Raw genomic sequence first — 21,187 nt, 5'->3', positions numbered from 1 at the left:
GGCAAGCTGTCATTTTTAGCAATGTGTTTCAACCCCTCATGGACTATTTGTGTGAGAGGGAGTCTCTTGTGAATACTCTTCTATGAAACAGCATTGGTAGCTGCAGTTTGCTCATGAAAACTCTGGGTGGTCTTCAGTTTTTATTGTGCCAGTCAGGGTTTGAGAGTGTGACAATGGTGTGCTACAAGCAACGCTGTCTGCATTATGCTTAAAGTAAAAGCTACTTAAAAGTATTAGTAGTCCCGTTTTCTGTCTCTTTTCCTTTAATTCAAAAAGAATTTTTCCTTAACATTTACCTCTGTTTCAGAAGTTCCTATAAGGCGTTGAAAAGGGTTCAGTTTACTCCCCCAAAAGTCCTGCCTCAAAGCTCTGCCTCATTCCATCTTTCTGATAGTGTTCAGAAGAGCCACAGCTGATGTAACTCAAGTGTTGCTGGGCGGTGCTTAGCTGCTGATGGTGGCAAACACAAAAACCATAAAAAGGTATCTTGCACTAGTAGAAAATGAGGAATGTAATCCTGATGCTGAGCATGGTGAAGTCAGATTAGTCAGCATTACGTTAGTTGATCTCTGCTGGTGGATCCAATGACGCCTTCCTGGTCAGGACTGGTGTGTGAAGAAGGGTGTTTTGCTGATGTGTAGGATGCTTTGGCAATTGGAGCTGGCAGCACAATCTTTAGAGGTCAGCTTTAGCCAGGAGTTTAACTTCGTGTCCTGTTCTGCCCTGAGGTTAAGGGAGAGGAAGGATAGTTCTAGAGCAACCATCTCCATCAGCTGGGGTACTGTGTTGGGTGTAGCTGAGCTGGAACAGGCAACACGGTCCTTTGCTGTACAGTTAAAGGAACTTTTTGTGTACTAAAATGCCTAGATCCGTGTCTATGGTCAGAGCAGGATAAGTTGAAGCCAAATATTCAGGTGATGTTCCCTCACGTTTAGAAAAAAAACAAAAACCAAACAAACAGAAACCAACCAAAAAACCCAAACCACTCCCCAAAAAACCCTGAAAAAACAAACAAACAAAAACCAAACAAAAAAACCCAAACATGTGCCCCTGCCCCCAAACCACCACCATCAAAATAACCCTCCTGTAGATCTGAGCAAATCATTGCTTTTAAAAGCAATCTGCTTTAAAAAAAAAAAAAAAAAAAAGGGGCTGTGTGTGGAAAAAAATAGCTGAGGTATTTCACATCATGCCAGTGTTTTTCAGTTTATGTGGAAACTTGGACTGAACATTTTTGTATTCTAGCTGGCTCTGCTCCACATTGTTAGTGCTCTAGCTTTTGTTAATACCAACTTAAAATGCACACCTTTCAAGTTGAACTGTGAAATGATTTGCATGTGGCTGATCTCACAATTAATAATATGTTTTCATTATTTCTCTGTTTATTATATCTCAGTGACACTTTCTGCTGCCACTCCTGCCTACTTTCGAGGATTCACATTGATTGCTCTCAAGGAAGGAAAAGAAGGTGACAAAGAAGATGACCACGCGGGAACTTTTCAGGTGAGAGAACTTTCCCTGATCTGTACCTCTAGGAGTCTTCCTTACTGTATGCTTGGCTCAAAGGGAGATGTTATTTGCACAGCAGAATGCAGACTATGCTTAAGTAAGCATAAATATTTGTGGGTGTTGACATGAGAACAACATAGCATATTCTATATTCCATGCAACCTCTTCAAGAGGTCCAGGCTTTTGTACCTTCACTTCAGCTCGCCTTCCCACATTCTTACAGTTAAACATGAGCATCCATTATTTGAACTACAGCCTAGGACACCTGAATTTGTTATCCAAAGTGAATATGAAGATGGTTTTATTCACATTTTGCTTTTTGTATTTCTTTGCCTAGATATTTTTGTCCATTCAGATGTAGATTGTGCATCTGAGAAGTGTTTGCCACAGCTGTAATGAGTGTTTTATCAGTCATAAATTAGATTCCGCTGTTTTATTGATGCTCAGTAGTACTTTACTTAACGAACACATTCAGTGGGATGAAATGTTGTTTATCATTATTAAAAGGATCAGAATCCAGAGTGATGATTCACAAAATAGTATTTCCAGCTATTTCAAGATCACATTGAATGAAAGGAATTCTGGAAATTGAGAATACACATAATATTTATGAAAGTAGGTAGAAGTTACGTAGGTTTGTTGTTTGTTGATTCTCAGATGAGGTATTTTTTGCTAATTAACTTTCCAAACTTAGAAATATTGTTGAATGATATTGGTTATATGGGTAATAATATTGATACTAATTTTAATAATGATTTATAGATAGAAGATTTCACTTGCCTCAAAGTGGTGATCTACAAGGAGACAGAAATCAACTTAATCCTAGCATCTCTTCCTGAAGCATCTTCTGTTTTTTGTATATAGCAAATATGATGTGAAAACTCGATACGTATTTGCCCTGTTTTCCTGTTGAGTTTGCCTAGAGGCCTCTTTCTGGTTTTCACACATTTCGTAAGCAAATCTAGAATAAGTGAGAATTTATTTGACATATTGGAATAACTCCATCTTCCTTAAAATTAAACAAATTCCTCATATTATTTGGGAGAAATCTGTTTAATATGGGCAGGGTTGTTTTTTTTTTTTTTTAAATAACATTAAAGCGTCAGCTAACGTTAAGAAGTAGAAATGGTGGTGCTTCATCTATTTCAGAAGAAACTTGTCACCATTCATTTCTCTATTTCAGTTGTTAATGTCTCTCTACCTGTGGCTAATGGGAAAGACTTGGCCTGAGTTTTGCCTTTATGGCCAGGCGTATGTCTACCTCATAGTGTAGTGAGAAACTCACTAAGCTTTGCTTACGTACAGAGGAATTTTGAAGTCAGGAGAGTGGGATGCAAATGGAAATTCTATATAGATCCAAAAAAAGCCCAGTGGATCTCAGCGGAGGGAAGACTGTTTAATTAGCTTTATTGTATGCATTGCAATCTGAAATCAGTATTCTAATTGGCAGATGGGAGTTACAAACTTAGTTATGCATAAAATTTGAATTTCTGTGGCACAAACAGTATTCATTGTGCTCATCCTGCATTAGCACAAATAACTGAAGTTCATTCAGATAGTGCCTGCCAGTTCTGCCTCTGTTGATACAGATTTAAGATTCTTATTTAAGTATCCAGTGGATGCTTACAGTGATAAATACTGATGTCTCTTGTATCATGGCTAGATGCTAGTAACTAGAGAAGAAAAAAAGTTTAGCTCAAAGGTTTGCACTGTGTTTTTATTATAATGTGAAGATCCTAATGGTGTCTAAACAGCTGTGCAGACTAAGAAAAAACTGTGTGTACAATAACTTGCGTGCCACTCGCAGTTATGTATTTCCTGTGCTCAGATGTAGAATATGTTATTCAATGAATTACCTAGTGGAACAGGATTCAGTGAAAATTCCTTGATAGTGGCAAGAGACTAAATGCTACTTCTGGACTAGTGGCATAAGCCTCTGCCTCCATGAGGAGACATATTTCCTGATCAAATAATAGTCAAAACAAAGCACATGAATGCACTGCATGAAACGAAGTGCTTCATTTGTATTAGCACGACTTCACAGTATAACCGGGATAGAAAGAAATGGAGGTTGACCAAATAAGACACGTGCTTTCCCCCCATGCCTCAGAGACTGTAAAACACCATGCTTTCAAGCCTGTGAGCGCCATTTTCAAATCATGAAGTATGCGTTGCAATGTCTTTCATGGGGGAAAAACTGAATCCACGCTCTGTACTCAGGTCAAGATCCCATTGGGGCTGTGGCTTCTGTTATGCGTGGGGCTTGAGTGTTAAAATGATCAAGAGGTGCAATGCCTCAAAGTGCTGTAGAGGGGCATGTGCTAGAGTAGCAAGGTGTTAAATAAGGACTCAGTGACTGACACAGACATGGTACACTCAGGCTGGAAAAACATTATTTTTGGTGGTCACAGTTGTGTTGCAGCAGGTTGAGTTCTGCAGCCCATTGCAAAGGATGAATGTTCAGTAAGCAGCTGCCATCAGTTCGTCCTGCAGGGCCTTTGCTCTGCCTTTTACAACCTCCTCATGGCTCATTTACTCTTGTCTGACTCTGCAAGTCAGCAGGTATGGTCAATCTTCATTAATCATTAAGCTGCAGGGTCTTGATCCTATAAATAGCACAGCTGTTAACATTCTTGGTTGGACAGTTTTTTTTTTTCTGTACTTTTTTTGGTTACTTTTATACTTGCCATGGAGTAGAGACCTTTAGAGAAGTGTAGTTTAGACTCCACCATTCTAAATCTGTTTTCCTTTGAGAAAATTGAGACTTTTAAATCTGATTTTACTGTTGTTTGTTTGTTTAATGCAGCCAAACTTCATTTTCTTTGTCCTTGTAGCACACCCAGGGTACAATTTGGCTTTAAAATAAACAAATCACATTGTCTCCCACAAACATGCAAACATATGTTAAATAGCTAAATTAAATATGGCTGGGAACTAGAGACGCCAAATTCAGTCATAGTATTATATCCCCAAACTTCTATGGTTCTTACGCCAGTGGTAATTGTACAGCTTGGGGGTGCAGTGCAGCACTCTGAAAGCTTTGGATATCATGTCCCATTGGCCTCTTTATGCAAGCCGTTCCCAATTGTCGTCATGCAGACTGCTGATCTTTCTCTTTTGTAATGTTTAGCAACAGTCTGCAAATTGTTTGAAGGCAAATTATACTCGAGGGCAACAATCAAGCACTGATTGACTATAGAACAGTATCTATACAGGCCATTTTAATCAACATATGTATGCAATGTAATAGATTTACTCTGGTAAATAATGTAGAATAATGGAAATTTAGTGCTGAGCCTCATCTCATCTATCTTCCTCATTCTCAGAGAAAGAATAAGTATTCTAAGAAAATTCTTGGTTCATGTTTTCTGAATCTATTCTGAAGAAGTGTTCAACAACAACAAATTCATCTCTTCAAGTGGTCTGTTCAAACACTTCAATATATTATATTTTCTAGAAAATTTAAGGAAAACTTTATGGAGCTTTTACTAATGTCTAAACTGAGTCTTCACTAATAGTGGTTTAATTGCTCTCTTGTCATTATCTTCCTAAATTAAGAATTTTCTTGGTATCTTATGAGACAGTTATTCTGAAGTTTCCCTTATTCTCTCTCCAATTCCACACACTCTCTACCTGTTTCTTATTAAAATTTTCATATTATCATTGTAGGGCATCTTTTTTCAATTTTGCCATTTCTGCAGTAGAGTTGACAGTTCAGTCTTATTTATATTCCCCAGAATTGTACACATAGTCCATCTGGACCCTCAGCATAAAATCATATAGAATTTACATACAATAATCCTTCGGAGTATCATAATTGCTTCCCTTGTCTTCATGCAGAATCTTCTAAGTGTATGCAGCTTGCCTTTATTGTAGGAGCATCTCAGTATTGTACAGGAGGTCCATGATAAAGTCCTAAATCCTTTCCTGCACGTATTGCTGCCTACCTTGTGATTCCTCATTTTCTGTCTGTGCATTTTATTCCTTCTAAGTATAGAGCTTTGTTCAATTTATCAAGAAAGTTCTGAACTACAATCCTGTCCTTCAAAGTGCTCACCATTCCTCCAAAAATTGGTGCTATTTGTGGACTTTATCAATGCATACTTGACAATTAAACAGTCAATATAAAATATTGTGTGTGATCTGCTTTTCTCATGTACAGTAATAAGCTGAGTCATAAACACTCAAAATTAGACACTTCTCTGTATTGTTTTGGCATAATCAGTTGTTAGATTCTTATGTCCACTATTTTTGTGATAGTCTAGTGTTAAATGCATTCATCATAGTAGTGTTCCTGGCGGTGGCCTTTTGACTTTCTTTGCTCTAGAGTGAATCAAGAAATTCTTAGTTTAGGTCACTGAATTTAATGACCCACCAGTGCAAAACCAATGTAAGAACATAAGCAGGCACAGCAGTAGCAAGAGTGAAGGTTTCATTAAAAGTATGGCATTTATAGAAGCTAGGGACATGTGCTGAAGAAGAAAACATTTAAGGAAAATTGGAGTAGTAGTGAGATAAGTAAGGTATGTTGTCCTTTATTCTAAGGCCTCCTTCTCTAGGTTTACCCTGAAACAATAGCTCCAAACATTGCCTTTGTTTTTGAAGACATGCTGACTGGTGACCATTTCTTTTGATGCTGTTTAGCTGACTGATGTGCTTACCAAAGCTTTTAGATTAAAAGGTATTTTTACAAGCTCTTAGAAAAGCAGTTCCTCAGTTGCTGTGTTCCAGCATTTTACAGGAATCTTGCATCTTTTTAAGCAGTTGATATACTGCATTTTGAAAGAAGCAGCCTTAAAAGGCTTTTAGCCATGTCTCATGATTTATTAGTTCTTGTATTTATAAGCAAAGTTTGTTTGTATTTAAAAAAAAAGACTGCAATTATTTAAGCTTTTTATATTAAAAATTAAGCTATGCTTCTGTAATCTTGATGTTGCACTCAACTTTTTTTTTAACCTTGTGTCCCAATCTAAGCATATCATCCTACTCAGTAAATAGCTTATTCTAAGACGTATGAAATGATGTAGTTTTGATTAACAAGTATTCAGAACTTCCAAGTGTTTTGCTCATGTTTGCATTCTCTGCATTCCCTTTCCCAGCATCTTATCACTGAAACTGAGTCTGTCATCTCACTGCTTATAAGCATACGGAAGTAATGCATTTTTACTCTGATTTGATGTGAAATGTTCAATCGCCAACGGTTCGCAAATCTGAGGGGATGAATTTCCAGTTCATAATGAAACCACATAGTTTAGCTTTCTTTGCTTCCTTTTTAAAGCTTCCTCACACTAGCAAATGAAAACAATGTTCCTACATAATTAAAATTTCAAATTTAAAAAATTCTTCAGGGTTTTCATGAAGGAGGGCTGAGACATTACAAGTAGGAAGCATAATCCTCAAGTGACATGATGTGAGGAGGGGGGAAAAAAAAAAGAATGGACACTGTTTACTTGTGGCTTTAAACCTAGTGATTATTTGGCCCTGACATTTATATACCTACTTTACATTTATTAAACAGAAAAGAATACAGAGCTGTCTATGTTGGTTTCAAAGAGAGACAGATGCTGTATCCCCAAAAAGGGGATCCAGTTGCATCCAAACCCCTAAATGAAAATTCTCTTTCCAAAGTATTGATCAGCAGTTCTACTATCAGCAGGAGATAAATCAATGCAAAATAGCTGTACACAGTCATTAAATTCATGATCCAAAGCTATAATTACAGGGCTATGTTAAATATGAAAGAATCAGAGTATGCCAGGTATATGATTTCGAGACTGAGAAGGTAGAGTTGAATTCTGAGTCTGTAAAATTTAAGTCTCCTGGTCTTCTGCATTTGCAAAATCATTGCATATAATATTCTAGACAGAAAAAAGAAATAATTTTATAACGCTAAAACAAGCTCTAGTTCATCTTTCCTCTAGGGTGGAATTGATTGTCCTTGAAGAAAACTTTCACACATTTTTCTAGAACTCTCTGACTTCCATATTGTGATACTCGGGGATTAAATATGAGCTTAAAAAAAAAAAAAAAAAAAAAAAAAAAGAAAAGGAAAAAAAGGTACGTGCCACAGCCAGTTCTAGCATTGACTGGAAAATGTGAACACTTTGAAAGAGATTAAATAAAAAAATCTCTGGTACATTGGAGAAACCTTAACCTGAACCACTTATTGGCAAGGTTTTGGTTAAAAATTGTCTGAGGAGAATAGTTATGTCTTGCTTCAGACAGTAAAAGATAATAATTTAAAGTAAGAGTGATGAGCACCAGGAACTTGTAGAAGAGAAGCAGCTCTGTGGTACTGATTATTTACTACTGATGAGGCTGTAGAAAAAGCAAACTAGATTCCAACCATGCAGGGGTTTTTGCACCCTTTCTTTACATGTATTTTGTTTGTTCTGGTTTAGGCTTGTGTTATGAATGAGGCAAAAATTTTTATGTTGGAACATTTCCCACTTTTTACATATACTAAGTGTTGACTTGTTATACCTTGGGATCTCCCTCAACTCATTGTATATGTAGTTGCCATCTCTTTTAGAATTAATTGTTGAAACCATAAAATTGCACAGCCACAATCAGAAAATATAAAGAATTTCTGAATACTGCTTTGTTATGTATTGTATTATAGTGGATCTTTGAAGTACTAGCTAACACACATTTGCAGAGAGGAAATAAATATTAAATTGTATTTGCTTGCAATGTAACTTAGTTCACTACTGAACGAAAATGGGTTTCAGTTTCTTAGCCTAGGCTCTTACTTCTCTTGACAACTTCCTTATCTCAACTCTGAATTTTCATGTAGCTTCCTGGTTCATCATGTAATAGGGAGAGAGCTAAGATGCTTTCTGTGAAAGCCCTCTGGGATTTATGCGGCCCAGACTCTTCCACCATGGATGTTGGGAGGATGAGAGTCTTTGAGGTTTTGAAAACTTGCCTGGCTACAAGTATTTGTATTTCCAGTAATGTATTTTGATAATTGGAGTTATGAACAGATGCCAATACATACAGTACTCTAGTACATACACGGGCCAGTCCAGTTACACTCAGTCTGTAGTGTGACACGTGTACAAACTTTCTTTTACATGGGCATTTGAGTCAATCTAAGCAAGTTCATAACCATTGATTTCGTATCAGAAAACTTGCCTTATACGTACCTTTGTGCTAAATATTCATACCCTGAGCGCTCAAACCAGTGACCTCTTCCCCCAGCCCCCCTTTGATAGGGCATACTCACGCTGATGGGAGATTGATTGTCTAACCCTGACTTCCTCTCAGCCAGCTTAATTTTAAATATGCTGGAGTGCCTTTTGTAAGGGTTTTCTTGCTGTATCACTACCATCACTTTTAAAACTTTAAATTCTTTTTTATTTTATTTGTTTGGCTTTAGTTTCTTTTTCTGCCCCCCCCCCCCCCCCCCCTTTTTTTTTTTAATTTATTTGCCCTTTTCCCATCTCTCTGCTTGGCTATGGAAAAAGATGATCGAGCTTCTGGCCCTGTAGTTTCTAGTCCTCTTTCTTTGTTTAATCTAATCTGGTTTATTCTCTTTTCTTTATCTCTAATCCCCGCCCCCCCAATCTGCTGGGGAAATGTTCGTTCTTGAGAATGACAACTGTGTCACAGTAACAGCTTACGTTTTTTGGAAAGAGTTATGCCTAAACAAATATTTATAATATATTTTATGAAATACATATAATAATATATTATATATTAGTATATAATATATATGAAAAGATATTTTATATAATATTTTACCAAAACCAGGAAGCATGCCTCTTGAGATATGTTAGCTAAAACTCCAGATTCCTTTTCAGATCTAAGACTTATCAGAGTCAGGTTATCTCAAGTCTAACTTCTGCCCTGCCTTGCAGTCTGGCAATGCATGCAGCCTACCTGTGCAGTGCCAGACTACGTCATGGTAAAATATAAGAATTGCCTAACTAAATCTGTTAAAAAAGAATATCTATTAGTTTATTCTGTTCCTTGGATTAGCACTAAACTGCAAGACTTTCTGGTTCTAAGAGGCTCCCAAAGAGGCTCACTAGAGAATTGTTTCCTAGAATTTGGCACTGACACTTAACAAATCGGCTCCAGTCTGTGGGGAGAAGAGAGGAAATGACACTGGAAGCACTATCCCTTTCTGCCTTGGAGACTCCAGTCTGCTCTTCAGGCACGTCAGCATTGGGAGTCCCCTTCTGTGCATTTTGGGACTTGGGACCATTTTACGCCTCACAAGGTTTCTCTGTTCAGGTCTTGCTTCCAGACTTGAGGCCAGTTTTGCATTTGCAATTATTTCATTCAGAGCCAAAGTCTGGTTCTGGGAGTGCAGATCCTACTAACTCTCTTTTGTCAATCAGTAGAAGCTGTATGTTCCTCCCCTAGGCAGTGTTTAAGAGGACATATCCACCTCAGTGATACTAAAGGAATGTATTTCAAATATCCCTTTTCTCCAGCCCAGGTAATCTACCTAACTCATTGTTATTCCAGTGTTAGATAGTCTTTCTCCAGATGGCGACTCACCTGGGCCAGAAATTTTAGGAAAGACATTTAACCCTCTGGCAACAGCCAGATGCTTTACAGTTACCATAGGGTAACTGTCACGGGTTATAACTCTAGATGTATGTAGGCTCCGGGTTCATTGAAACGTCTATTCAACATCTCTTTCTTCATTCATAATGTTGCCATCAGGCTTTCTTTCCTAGATTTCCCTTTGGGGCTCCTCATTATTTACCAGCTTCGTCTAAGGCATTCAGCAATTACTCTAGGTTCTGTGTGTGTTTGCTGAGAAAGATCAGCACTCTTGTCTCGTTAGCTCCTATTACCCTTCTTTAATGCTCCAAGAATTACCTCTGATGTAGTTATTTGCTATTCTGCAGCATCAGAAAACCTTCAGCGTGTCAATTCTAATCAACGGGACCTTAGAGCAAGTGTCTGTTCTTTGCACTTCCCCTTTACATCAGGTTACAAAGCTTCTATCAGGTATTGCCTACTGATCTGGACTTCTGTAGCTATCGCTACCTGTAAACCTAACTATGATAGCTATGGATCTGAACAATGATCAGATCTACCCCCATAATGACACAGAGCTTTTAAAAGGAAGGGTTATTCTGGGGAAACGTGTTTATTCTGACACTTCTCTCCAAATGAGCACTGCCAGCTACCAGACTACAATGACTAGACTATAGAAGTACAGAATTATGTCTGTACTTGAAAGTCTTTTCTCATAATGTGCTTTCTTTTACCTTCAAGTGATTTGGGATGGGGGAGGGAGGGGGAAGGTGTGGGTGAAAGTGGTGATAAAGGCTGAGGCTCAACTTGACAGTTTCTCCAGGCTATATGGACTTTTCTACTACTTTAAGAAAATCCTGCTGTCAGTCCTCTGGACTTTTGAGGAAGGTACACGGTGCCAGTAGAAAGTCTCCCAATTAAATTTAAATGGTCTTCTTTCTTTCGTTCTTTTTTTTCCCCTCCGGTGTCTTCAGAGAAGTTCTGGTGACTTAGAAACAGAAGGGCTCTTTTAAATTCAGGAATGTACCTACCTGACTCATTCATGAATGGCTGTTGTAGGGAAAATCCTTCCTCCAGGCTTCATAGTCAAGTGAGGCAAGTCAGTTCTCATCACAACTCATTGCTGAATTAATTGCTACCAGACTAAATGTACTGCTTGCTATGCCAGTTGTCTTGAGAACTACTTTCTGAATTCAGAAGGCAATTTTGCATTACCAAAGTGACTATATTTAGCTTTTGTTGTTCTAGACTGCATGTGTACCCTTCTCAGACCTAGATGCAGTCCACCCTGACAGTCCTCCTCCTTTACGACTGTTCCCTTTCTAATGATGGTAGGGACCTCTCAGTGTTTACAAAGGGATGCTCTTTCAACTTCCATTGCTGTCCTGACCGGTTGTAATTGATTATTCTCTTTGCTGTGATAGCTCTTTCTCATGACCTAACAACCCAGGATCATTAGTTGTCTGATCACATCAGAATGATGCAAGATCTGTTCAGGGAAGTGACCGTATCTGTTGATTCTGGTGCATTCAACATGTTTGCTTTTTGGTGCTTTATCCTAAGATAACTTTGTAGATGTTTTTAGTCATTTCACTTCATGCAGCCACGAGTGGAAATCCATAGTGATGTCCTCTGAATGATAGGCAAGGACTCATGCAACTGAAAAATATACCTTCTCATCCTAAACACATCAGATGTTTTGCTTCAGTGCTAGTCTTTACTCAGGAGACTTTGCAGACATGTTTCTGATTAGGATGCTTGATTTTCTTTGGTTTATTTTCTCTGAAAACTCTATGGTAAGGCCAGGATGTAGCTTTAAGGAATCTTCTGTCCCTGACCTAGTTGAGACTATTTGGAGTCCTAGACCAAAAAGCCATATAGCATTGCTTTTCCTCGCGCACCTACCCTTGCAGAACTCCAGGAACTTATCTCATACAGCATGATGCTGGATCTCCTCAATGTAAAGTGACTTTGTTCATCCCTGGTTTGTGAAGTCTGGAATTATAAGGATGTCACTAACTGAAAGTACTTATACAGAAGGATCTCTTCAGACTTATGGACCAAGTTCAGTCATCAGAATTTCTCCTGGTCTGTCACCCCACATCCCAATTCTCTTCAATTGCTTGCTATCTACCTCCGTCTCTGCTTAATGATCATCTGAATATTATCTTCGTCCATTAATGTAAAGCCCTGCCAGAGAGGTTCTCAGTTCTCATCTGCTACATAACTATAATTTTTCAAAGGCCTCCTGAGGCACTGCCCCAGTGAGCAGTGCCACCAGTGAGACTTGTATTCAGTCCTGTCTCTTCTCCTGCAACCTTTCTGTTACTCAGCATGCCCCCTGCATCTCAGTCTGCTTGGATTTCCTGACTGTAGTCATCACTGCTGTAAGAGTGATGCTTTTATGGATGATTTTTCCTGTGCTCAATTGTTCTCTGACAGAGTTGCCCTGGTACCTGTGCAAGACTGTCATCTTAATCAGTAGACAAAGCCAGGAGATCTGGCTTTTACTTTAAGCAGCAGATAAGGTTATCTCTGTTTCCTCCCCTTCCCTGACTTGCTCCTTTAGTTCTGAGACCTTCCATAACATAAGGAGAGCTCTTGCCTTCTACATTAGTCCTCTCATTTTTTGGTATCTCTAGCAGGGAGACACCAGCAAACAGTAGATATGGTCTCACCACTGAGATCACTTCTGAGTCAAGTTATTTCTCAAGCCGTGGTATGGATGTTTCCATCCTAGATAGCATTAGGGCAGCTACTTACTTACAGGACTGACTTACGGGAGCTTGACTTACTAATCAAACACTACAAAATCAAGGATATATCTAGAAATAATGCACCACTTGCCTGTATAGTTATGCAGTTTTGTTTTCTGAAATGATTCTTGACTCCTATTCCAAGTAATTGTGCTTGTGGAAGGACGTGTTACTGGGAATCATCCATGGTGGAAATCTACATATCAACAATCATTGAAAGGGGACAGAAAAGTTACTTGTGAGTAGTTATGTTCCTCAAAGGTGAGTTGTGTTTCTTTTTTTTACTACTTTTTTTTTTTTTTTACTACCATCCTCCATTCCGCCCTGTTTTGTCTCCCTTTTCAGTTGCTGTGAGAGAAACTGAAAATTGTGTGTTCCACTTTGCTTTTCTCATGGCTGTATAAGGCGCAGGATATGGATGTACCCTACATGTACTGTGAAAGCAGAATTTTCTGGCTTAGGTACTTTTGATTTCAATTGATGTAGGCAAGCGAGTATATAATAAATACCTATATAGGCAAGATGTTTCAAGAAGCCATTATTACTGGTAACCCATTGAACTTTCTATTAAAAAAAAAATTATTTTACCAAATAAATTCCCAAGCAATATTTGCTGGACAATAGTTTGTATTTTTTATGCGTAGTTACTTTTGATTATTAAACCAGCAGTGTATTAAAATGAATTTTCATATGAAAATGAATCAAGAAGAGCAAAGAAATTCCTGATCCAGTTGCACAAAAGCTAACGTTTGGCTCTTGAGAATGCTTTTCATAGTACTTGGTAATTAGAAAGGGAAATTCCCTGCTGGTATAGAGCTACCATTTTGTTCCCCATTCCTTGCATTGTCACTGTGGGTAGGGTTATTATGCAATCTCTGGCAAGCTCATCCTACCAGACTGCTTACTAATTTGTAGGCTGTAGGTGTAAATTGAAAAGCCTTCATCCTGCTTCTGTTTACTTCACAGATTGAACTGGGCTCCAATTATTCTCATCTGTGTGAATTGAGGCACTGTTGTTGCTCTTGCCTCTTTTTTTTTTTTCCTTGTGGGTGGGCATAGCTCATTTGGACCTGCATTTCTCTTCGAAAGAAACATTTAAAAGAATATGTTTGTAAGAAGTAGTTTTAGTACTTACTGTTCTACAACTTTAATGATTATATATCTTGATACAGTCAGTAGAGCAGCAGAGGTTCCTCAGGGCATTGCCAGTGTTTATTCATGATTTGTCAGGCCCACATCAGGGTTTTGTTCTCTTGAAACTAATTTTTTTTTTTTTTTTTTTTTTTTAAATTCCAATTGTATGAGTAAAGCTGACCCTGCTTGTATGGGAGGCTTAATTATACCTGATGTTGCTCGGTTTAGCCTGTTTGTCACCAACTTATTTTAACTAACCTACTGCTTTTTAAAGAGGAGGAAAACAGAGAAGGGGAGAGAAGGGGACATGAAGTAGCAAACAAATGCTGAAAATAGAGAAATACTTTATACTGCAACCTCTCTTGAGCAATATGTCACTTTCATAGGAAAATTAGCTGCCTGTTTTATACAATTAATAGAAGAATCCTTTCTGGGAGCTTCAGGAGGTGTTTTAAATGGTTGTTAAGGCAGCAGTTTGCCTCTTATTGGTGGTCCTTTTGCTCTGGCCTCTCTGTACGTGATGGTGTGGGAATCCCAGATACAGGAATGAAGCAAGAATCTGCAGTTAGTAAATCACCCCCCACACTGATCCTACCTGTTAAGAAAATCTGCCCACGCATTGTGATAAATCTCAGTATTATTAAGACAATCATAAATGTTTTCTGTATTTGCTGCATGCATAGGATCAGTGTATTTTTTCGGCTATGCAAAGTTTCTTGGCTTCCTTTGAGATTCTTTCAGTAACCTAGTTTTATTATCCATAAAGGCTATACAAAGTACTTATATGAATTGGAATTGGGTTATGATATATTTAGACAGTGGGATTATATAATAGCCTTAGCTTCAAATACAGTGTGTTCCAAACAATAATTTGGAACTTTTTCTTAAAGGTTGTGTAAGATTTCTATAGAGGATGAAAAAGGCTTGTATGCTACCTACTCAAAACTCTCTGTATATTAATCTAATTTTTTCTTTTAGTTCATCTGATGCTTACCAGCTCATCTGATTACATTAGTTTAAAAATGTATTAAGCTCACATAAACAACCAGCTTTGTATGTGTTGCAGCTGTTACGCAACTGCCAGCTTCCACAGGAAGAACATAGCGTACATCACTATACGTTCTTAAGTTTTTAAACCCATTTGCCTCTAACTGCTGACTATGAAAGAGATTTGGCATTTCTTTTTGGGAATGACAAACCTGATACAACATATGTAAAAGCTGGTCTTGGAGTATGACCATTTCTGTTTGTATTTTTACATCCATACCCATCATGTACAAAAATAAGTTAATTTATGCCTGAGCCAAATAAGCCAGAATGACATAAATATGGGAGGGAACACTGCAAGATTAAAAATATGGTAAACATATAAAGGCAGGATAAAATGTTGAACTCGCTGCTGTTAAGATATGTGGCTCTTGATACATACCTCTTGTATGAATTTGGAGAAATCATGACAATTTTTTTCCAATTAAATTTACTGAATCTTGTCCTGATGATTTTCTGTTGTCAGTGCTACCAGATTTGTGTTTACATTTATAGGTATAATACAGCTTTCAAATGTGTTTTTATATTGCCTTTCTGCTGAAGATTTCAAAGTTTTGCATAAATTAAATTCCATAAACATTTTTGTAGAATGTGGATTTAGTATATCCACTTTACAGAAGAGTAAATGTTGAAGCAACGTACTCAAGATCATATATCACACTTTAGCCACAATTAAACTTCAGGAGTTCTGTTCTTCACATACAATGTTTGCCTCCCAAGTCAGGAATGTTTAAATAGTCATCTTTCTTCTTGCATGTAAATACTGTGCATGCATAAAATAACAAATGTTTGTAAAATGTATACTATTCCAACCGTGAGTGTAAAATATAACATTGGGATTTTAAAATATTGGGAACACAGTATAATTCTGTCTATATGGTGGGGTCCCTAAAAACAATTCCAGTAGTGGTAGCTGTTATGCTGGTATGCATCAGAAAGATAAGCAAGTCCTTCCCACTACAAGATTAACATGACAAAGCCCCTCCAAATACTGTCTTACTTAACACTCTAGGCTTAGTCATTTAAACCAATAAATGGGTTTGGATCCATACTATGTTTTAGTTCTTCCTGTTGCTGGCACAGAATTGTAAACAGCAGCAATAACATGTATTTTGGATTAGTAAACTGGATGGTGCAATGCCTACGAAGCTCTGTATAATATGGAAGTATTGTGTATTTAAAAAAAAAAAAAAGTTAAAATACTCCCAGAAGTAAAAAGCATCTCATCTATTAAATATGATTCCTGGCCTTTAATTTTAATACTACTTTAATTACACGGTTCATATTCTGCAGATAAGCTGTCATTTATCAAGTGTTGGTATCTCCTGCAAATTAATTTTTCCTTTATATGTGGTTGAATTTCTGACCATCAGAAGTTGTTTCTCACTTTTTGAGTCAGTTTTTTTCCCATACTTCTCTATTAAAGTTGTTTTACAGTCGCATACCTCACAGGATTGTTTTCTCAAGTACCTGTGCAAAATTTGTAAGGTTAGTCTGCAAAAGATGTAAAAGCACAGAAAAATAACTGATCCAGAGTTCTGACTTTGAGCTTTATACAGTTTTTAATTGAAATTTATTGAGAATAATTCAAAATAATGTTGGAACTACCAGATGTAAGTCTCTGAATAAACACTGGTGTGACTGGTCGTCCATAACCACTGAAGTAGATTTCCTGTATCACCAAAATTCCGCTTTAGAAGTGAAAGATGACATGAGACTTCTCAGGAGCTAGAGATGACCTGCTGGACCATACTTTGTTTCTGCAGTGAAAATCTGTGTTATTTTTAGTGCTTCCGTGCGCACGTTCTGCAAATGTTTACATAGACAGGTTAGACTATTTGTGTCACTTACGTTGAAATTACAGGATTTTGGGTACGTTCTGTTCTCAGATAAAAGCTTTCATAGTTATATGCTTCAGATACTCACATGGGAATCTAGAAGAAAGGGACAACTGTTTATATTCCTACACACCAACACTTCATCAGTTTAAGAGAAGATGGTATTGTCTGGACCTATTTGGTGCTGCACTTAATTTTTTCATTATACTTATTTCTTACAGGACCCCCTCCCAAATACATATAAAGTCATGTGACTGAGAGAAGCTTTGTTCAAGACTGGAAAAAGTTCCTGTAGCAGATTAAGTGTAGTTAACAAACACAAGGAAGGGAAAGAAACATTTTGTAATACATATCAAAAAATCATAAACAGAAATTAATTGTCTGTGTACTTCATAAAATTGTAGAACAGCTGAGGTTGGAAGGGACCTCAAAAGATCATCTGGTCCAACCCTTCGTGGGAAAGGGAGCCTGGATGAGATTATCTAGCACCTTGTCCAACATCATCTTGAAAACCTCCAGCGATGGGGGCTCTACCACACCCCTGGGGAGGTTGTGATTTATTGTTCTCACTGGAAAAAATGTTTTTTCTTATATCAAGATGAAACCTGTCCTGGTGCACCTTGTACCCATTGCCCCTTATCTTCTCTATGTGGCTCCTTGTAAAGAGAGAGCCTCTGTCCTATTTGTAGCTGCTCTTTAAGTACTGGAGTATTGTGATGAGGTCCTCCCTGAGCCTTCACTTCTTCAGGAGGAGAAGTGGGAGGAGACCTAACTCCTTCAGCCTTTCCTCATAAGGCAGGTTTTCCAACCCTTTGATCTTCTTTGTGGCCGTCCTTTGGACCCTCTCTCATCTGTCTGCTTCTTTCTTGAACTGTGGGGACCAGAACTGGACTCGTTATTCCAGGTGTGGCCTGACAAGTGCAGAGTGGAGTGATGCGATCATGTCTCTTTCTTTGCTAGCAATGTCCTTGCAGATGCAGCCCAGGATCCAATTTGCCTCTGCTGCTGCAGCGGTGCACTGCTGACTCACGTTCAGCTTGTTGTCCACCAGGACCCCCAGGTCCCTTTCAGCAAGCCTGCTCCCCAGCCACACAGATTCTAGCCTGTATTGGACTCTTCGGTTATGTCATCGCAGGTGCCGGACACACTTGTCTTTGTTAAATTTCATACGGTTCTTGCTTGCCCACTCTTCTAGCCTCTTTTGCCCACTCTTCCAGCCTGTCAAGGTCTCTCTTTAAGACGGCTCTCCCTTCTGTCATGTCCATCTCGCCACCCAGTTTAGCGTCATCAGCAAACTTGGTGAGGGTGCTTTCAATCCCGTCATCCAGGTAAATTATGAAGATAGTGAGCAGTATGGGGTTCAGTATTGATACTTGTCACTGTGTATATTCCATATGATGAGACTCATGGAATTCTGTCTGCCACTAAGAAAAAGTTAATATATATTAAAAAACCCCAAAACTTGTTTGACTGTTATTTTGCAATTTTAGAACTTTTAATCCAAAAACCTGTAGAAGTTGCTTGTGTTTGTTTTCTTAATCTCTTAATTGTTTGTCTTCATTTTCCTGTTAAAAGTCTCCGGGGAAGCATGGAGGGACCTGAGCCTGATGTCTCCCCTTTGCTAGAAGCTCTCATCATTGACATCTATTAAAATATAGTAGCTAGTTGTAAAGTAAATACAGCAATTGTAAGCCCACGTGCTACTTTGCAACTTCACTTACGGCTAGAATCGCCAGCGTGAATTAAGCTCTTCAGTGTGCTCATAAATAGTGTACGTCGTGCTGAAGGGCACAAGATGAGCACAAAAGGGCTGCGGTTCTCATGTGTCTGTGCCTATGCATTTCCAGTTCCTGTATGCTGCCATTTCAACTCTCTGTAGTTACTGTTCTTCTGTGTCCATTTCCATGGAAGTATCTGAATCTTTGTCTCTTTGAAAAGCATGAATGAGAACACATAGAGGTGAAGCTTAGCTGCTTGGGACCTCAGTTTTGTCAATCTTTTCAGATGGCTCTTAGAAGTGCAGTAGAAGGGCGTCATCTCTTTTATTCCATGGAAAACTGATTGTTTGCCAAAAAGAAAGTGAACGCTTTGTGCTTTGTGCATAACACCTTTGCAGCTGCCTTTGGCCTCATAACTATTGCTGTCTCTTCATATTTGAGTGACCAGAATAATGTGGGAGCTGAATGCAAAGAATAAGGTTTCAAGATTTCTTACAATCACGTGTAATATCAATCTACAGCTAAATAGAAGGTGTCTACCTTGTGACTGACTATCAGTAGCACATGAACAATAGTACTGTGAGTGTATTGAAGATAGTTTTGATCAGCAGCAGACAGTATAGGCAATTTTGCCTGCTTTGTAATTAATGTTACAGTTTTCTTCTGTTGCTACTGTATGAAAGGCACACCCAAACAATACAGGGCTATTTATTTTCCCCAATTAGGGCTAGTAGTAAAAAGGGCTACACAGAGGGGTCTTTGAACAACATAAAAAAGGGAATCTGGTTGAAATGAGAAATTTTCCCTGTCAAAATATGCTACAGTGCTAAGTAGTTAAACAATAAAATCACTTGGAAATTTCCAATAGAAAGGTCATCAGCACTTTATATACAGATAAAACTGAAATATACTATTCTTTCTATTGCATTATTTATAGTAGATAAATATTAAAAATAAAATATTGAAGCAACAGTACTTGAGATGATGAAAAATCAAAACATTTAATTTCAGAATGGATTGTTTTGAATGCATTTGATTTTTTCCAGCTGCTTTAAAATGATATTTCACTAAAATGACATCTTTCCAGAAGAAAAATTCATTTTGACAAAATTATATTTTGAAAGTGGACATTGTGTTTGTAGTGGTAGGAGTTCTAAAGCCTAAATTTCAGTGTAGCAAGAAATACTACCAAGTCAATTAGAAACTTAGTTTATTTTAAAATGTACCTTTGAAATAATGGAATGTCTGGGGTTGGTTTTTTGTTGGGTTTTTTTTGTTTGTTTGGTTTTTAATCTATTATCTTTGAAGTGGGTTTGCTAAGAGCATAAAGGAAAGCCTTGGAAATAGAGTCAGCGTAAATGCAGTTTTTTCTTGTTTAATTCACATTGTAATTTATTTCATTCTTCACGTTCTTGGTTCCATACACATTTGCCTGTTTTGCAGTGATGGAATATTACTAAAAAGGTTGTTGATGCTAGAGATCTGCAATTTTAAATTTTCCTTGCTTATGTGTCAAATTGACTTGGAAATGAATTTTCTGGTTTCTTAATGAATATCACAAAAAGCTGGGTTTCTTCCCCCAAAGATAATGTACTTACCCTCCTCCTGGTCTATGACTGCATATATTGAGTTTCTACTCACCCTAATGAAATTTTAAATGAAACAGCTTTATAGTCTTGAAATACATATTCATCGGAATTAAATCCCTTTGAGATTGAGATAAATTTCTGTTTTTTCTAAAGGTACTGTGCTGTCATCTGCACGTATGGTAAGATGTGAGTACAAATTTTTAATTGGAAAATCTATTTACAGCCATAAAGTTGACACACATAAAGAGAGCTTATATTTCAAAACAAAACATGCCAAACCATCAGGAGATGAAAACTGAGTCTAATGTATCTATATAGGGTTGCTCTTCAATCTGCTTGCAGCTTTAACTCTTCTGTGACAGTGCGGTAAACCTTAGATTTTTATTTTGCGTGCAGCTTGGCAGTGTGAAGGCACGAGATGTAGGCAGGTCATGTCCCATCTTCTTCTTCAGACTTCTATTGCTCCTCCTGTTCCTTCTGCATTGGACTGGAGCAGAGCTGCCAGCCTTGGGAAGCGGCAAGGGCAGCAGCTGCAGTGGCTGCGGCACAGCATGCAAGTGTCCGGGCTCCTGTCTGGCTCCCTCTTGGCAGGGTCTGGTTTCACGCATGCCCTCCTCACCTCAGTCTTACTGTGTTTCTGTCCTTCAGAAATTTGCTGTCTGCTGTGCAATTTTTCTTGGAAATGCACTTAGAACGTACAAATAATGTCAGAAGCAGATTTATCAAAATCACTGCCTTTTTAATAATCTGGTTTTAAAAAAAATGTTGTGTGCCAAGTACTTGACCAAATTTATGGTCCTTGTGTTAATACGGAAGTACAACTAAGTGAACATTTTAGTCAATATATCACTTGAAGCAAAATGGAATCGGTGTATCCAGTGAGGATTATGAAGAGCTACTGTACTAATGTGAGGGGGGAGTACTGTTTTAGGCCCTAATACAACAGCAGAGTTGGAGCTCTTTATGTTTTAGAAATGTTTTGTAGCTTTTTAAAATTAAATAGATAGTGATGTCTGCATGAAAAGATGCTATTTATTTTGTTAGCTTTATTTCTCTCATCATAATAGTGTAAAACTTCTTCAGCCTCCCGCGTAGGA

The 21,187-nt window shown here is 37.9% G+C and overlaps 1 protein-coding gene across 1 annotated transcript in view; it reads left to right on the top strand.

The window, feature by feature from the left end:
- Positions 1-21,187, top strand: part of SPON1 (spondin 1) — a gene marked incomplete at both ends in the record, with an annotated part of 198,452 nt that overhangs the window by 6,615 nt on the left and 170,650 nt on the right. The window contains one exon of the mRNA XM_082317144.1: positions 1,397-1,503. Coding sequence (XP_082173270.1) covers positions 1,397-1,503 — 107 coding nt within the window. The remainder of the gene's footprint in view (positions 1-1,396; positions 1,504-21,187) is intronic.

This window comes from Platalea leucorodia, assembly GCF_965183815.1.
Source record: "Platalea leucorodia genome assembly, chromosome: 7".
NCBI lineage: Eukaryota > Metazoa > Chordata > Aves > Pelecaniformes > Threskiornithidae > Platalea > Platalea leucorodia.
Note: the sequence above shows the minus strand (reverse complement) of the source record. Positions and strands in the feature narration are given on the sequence as shown.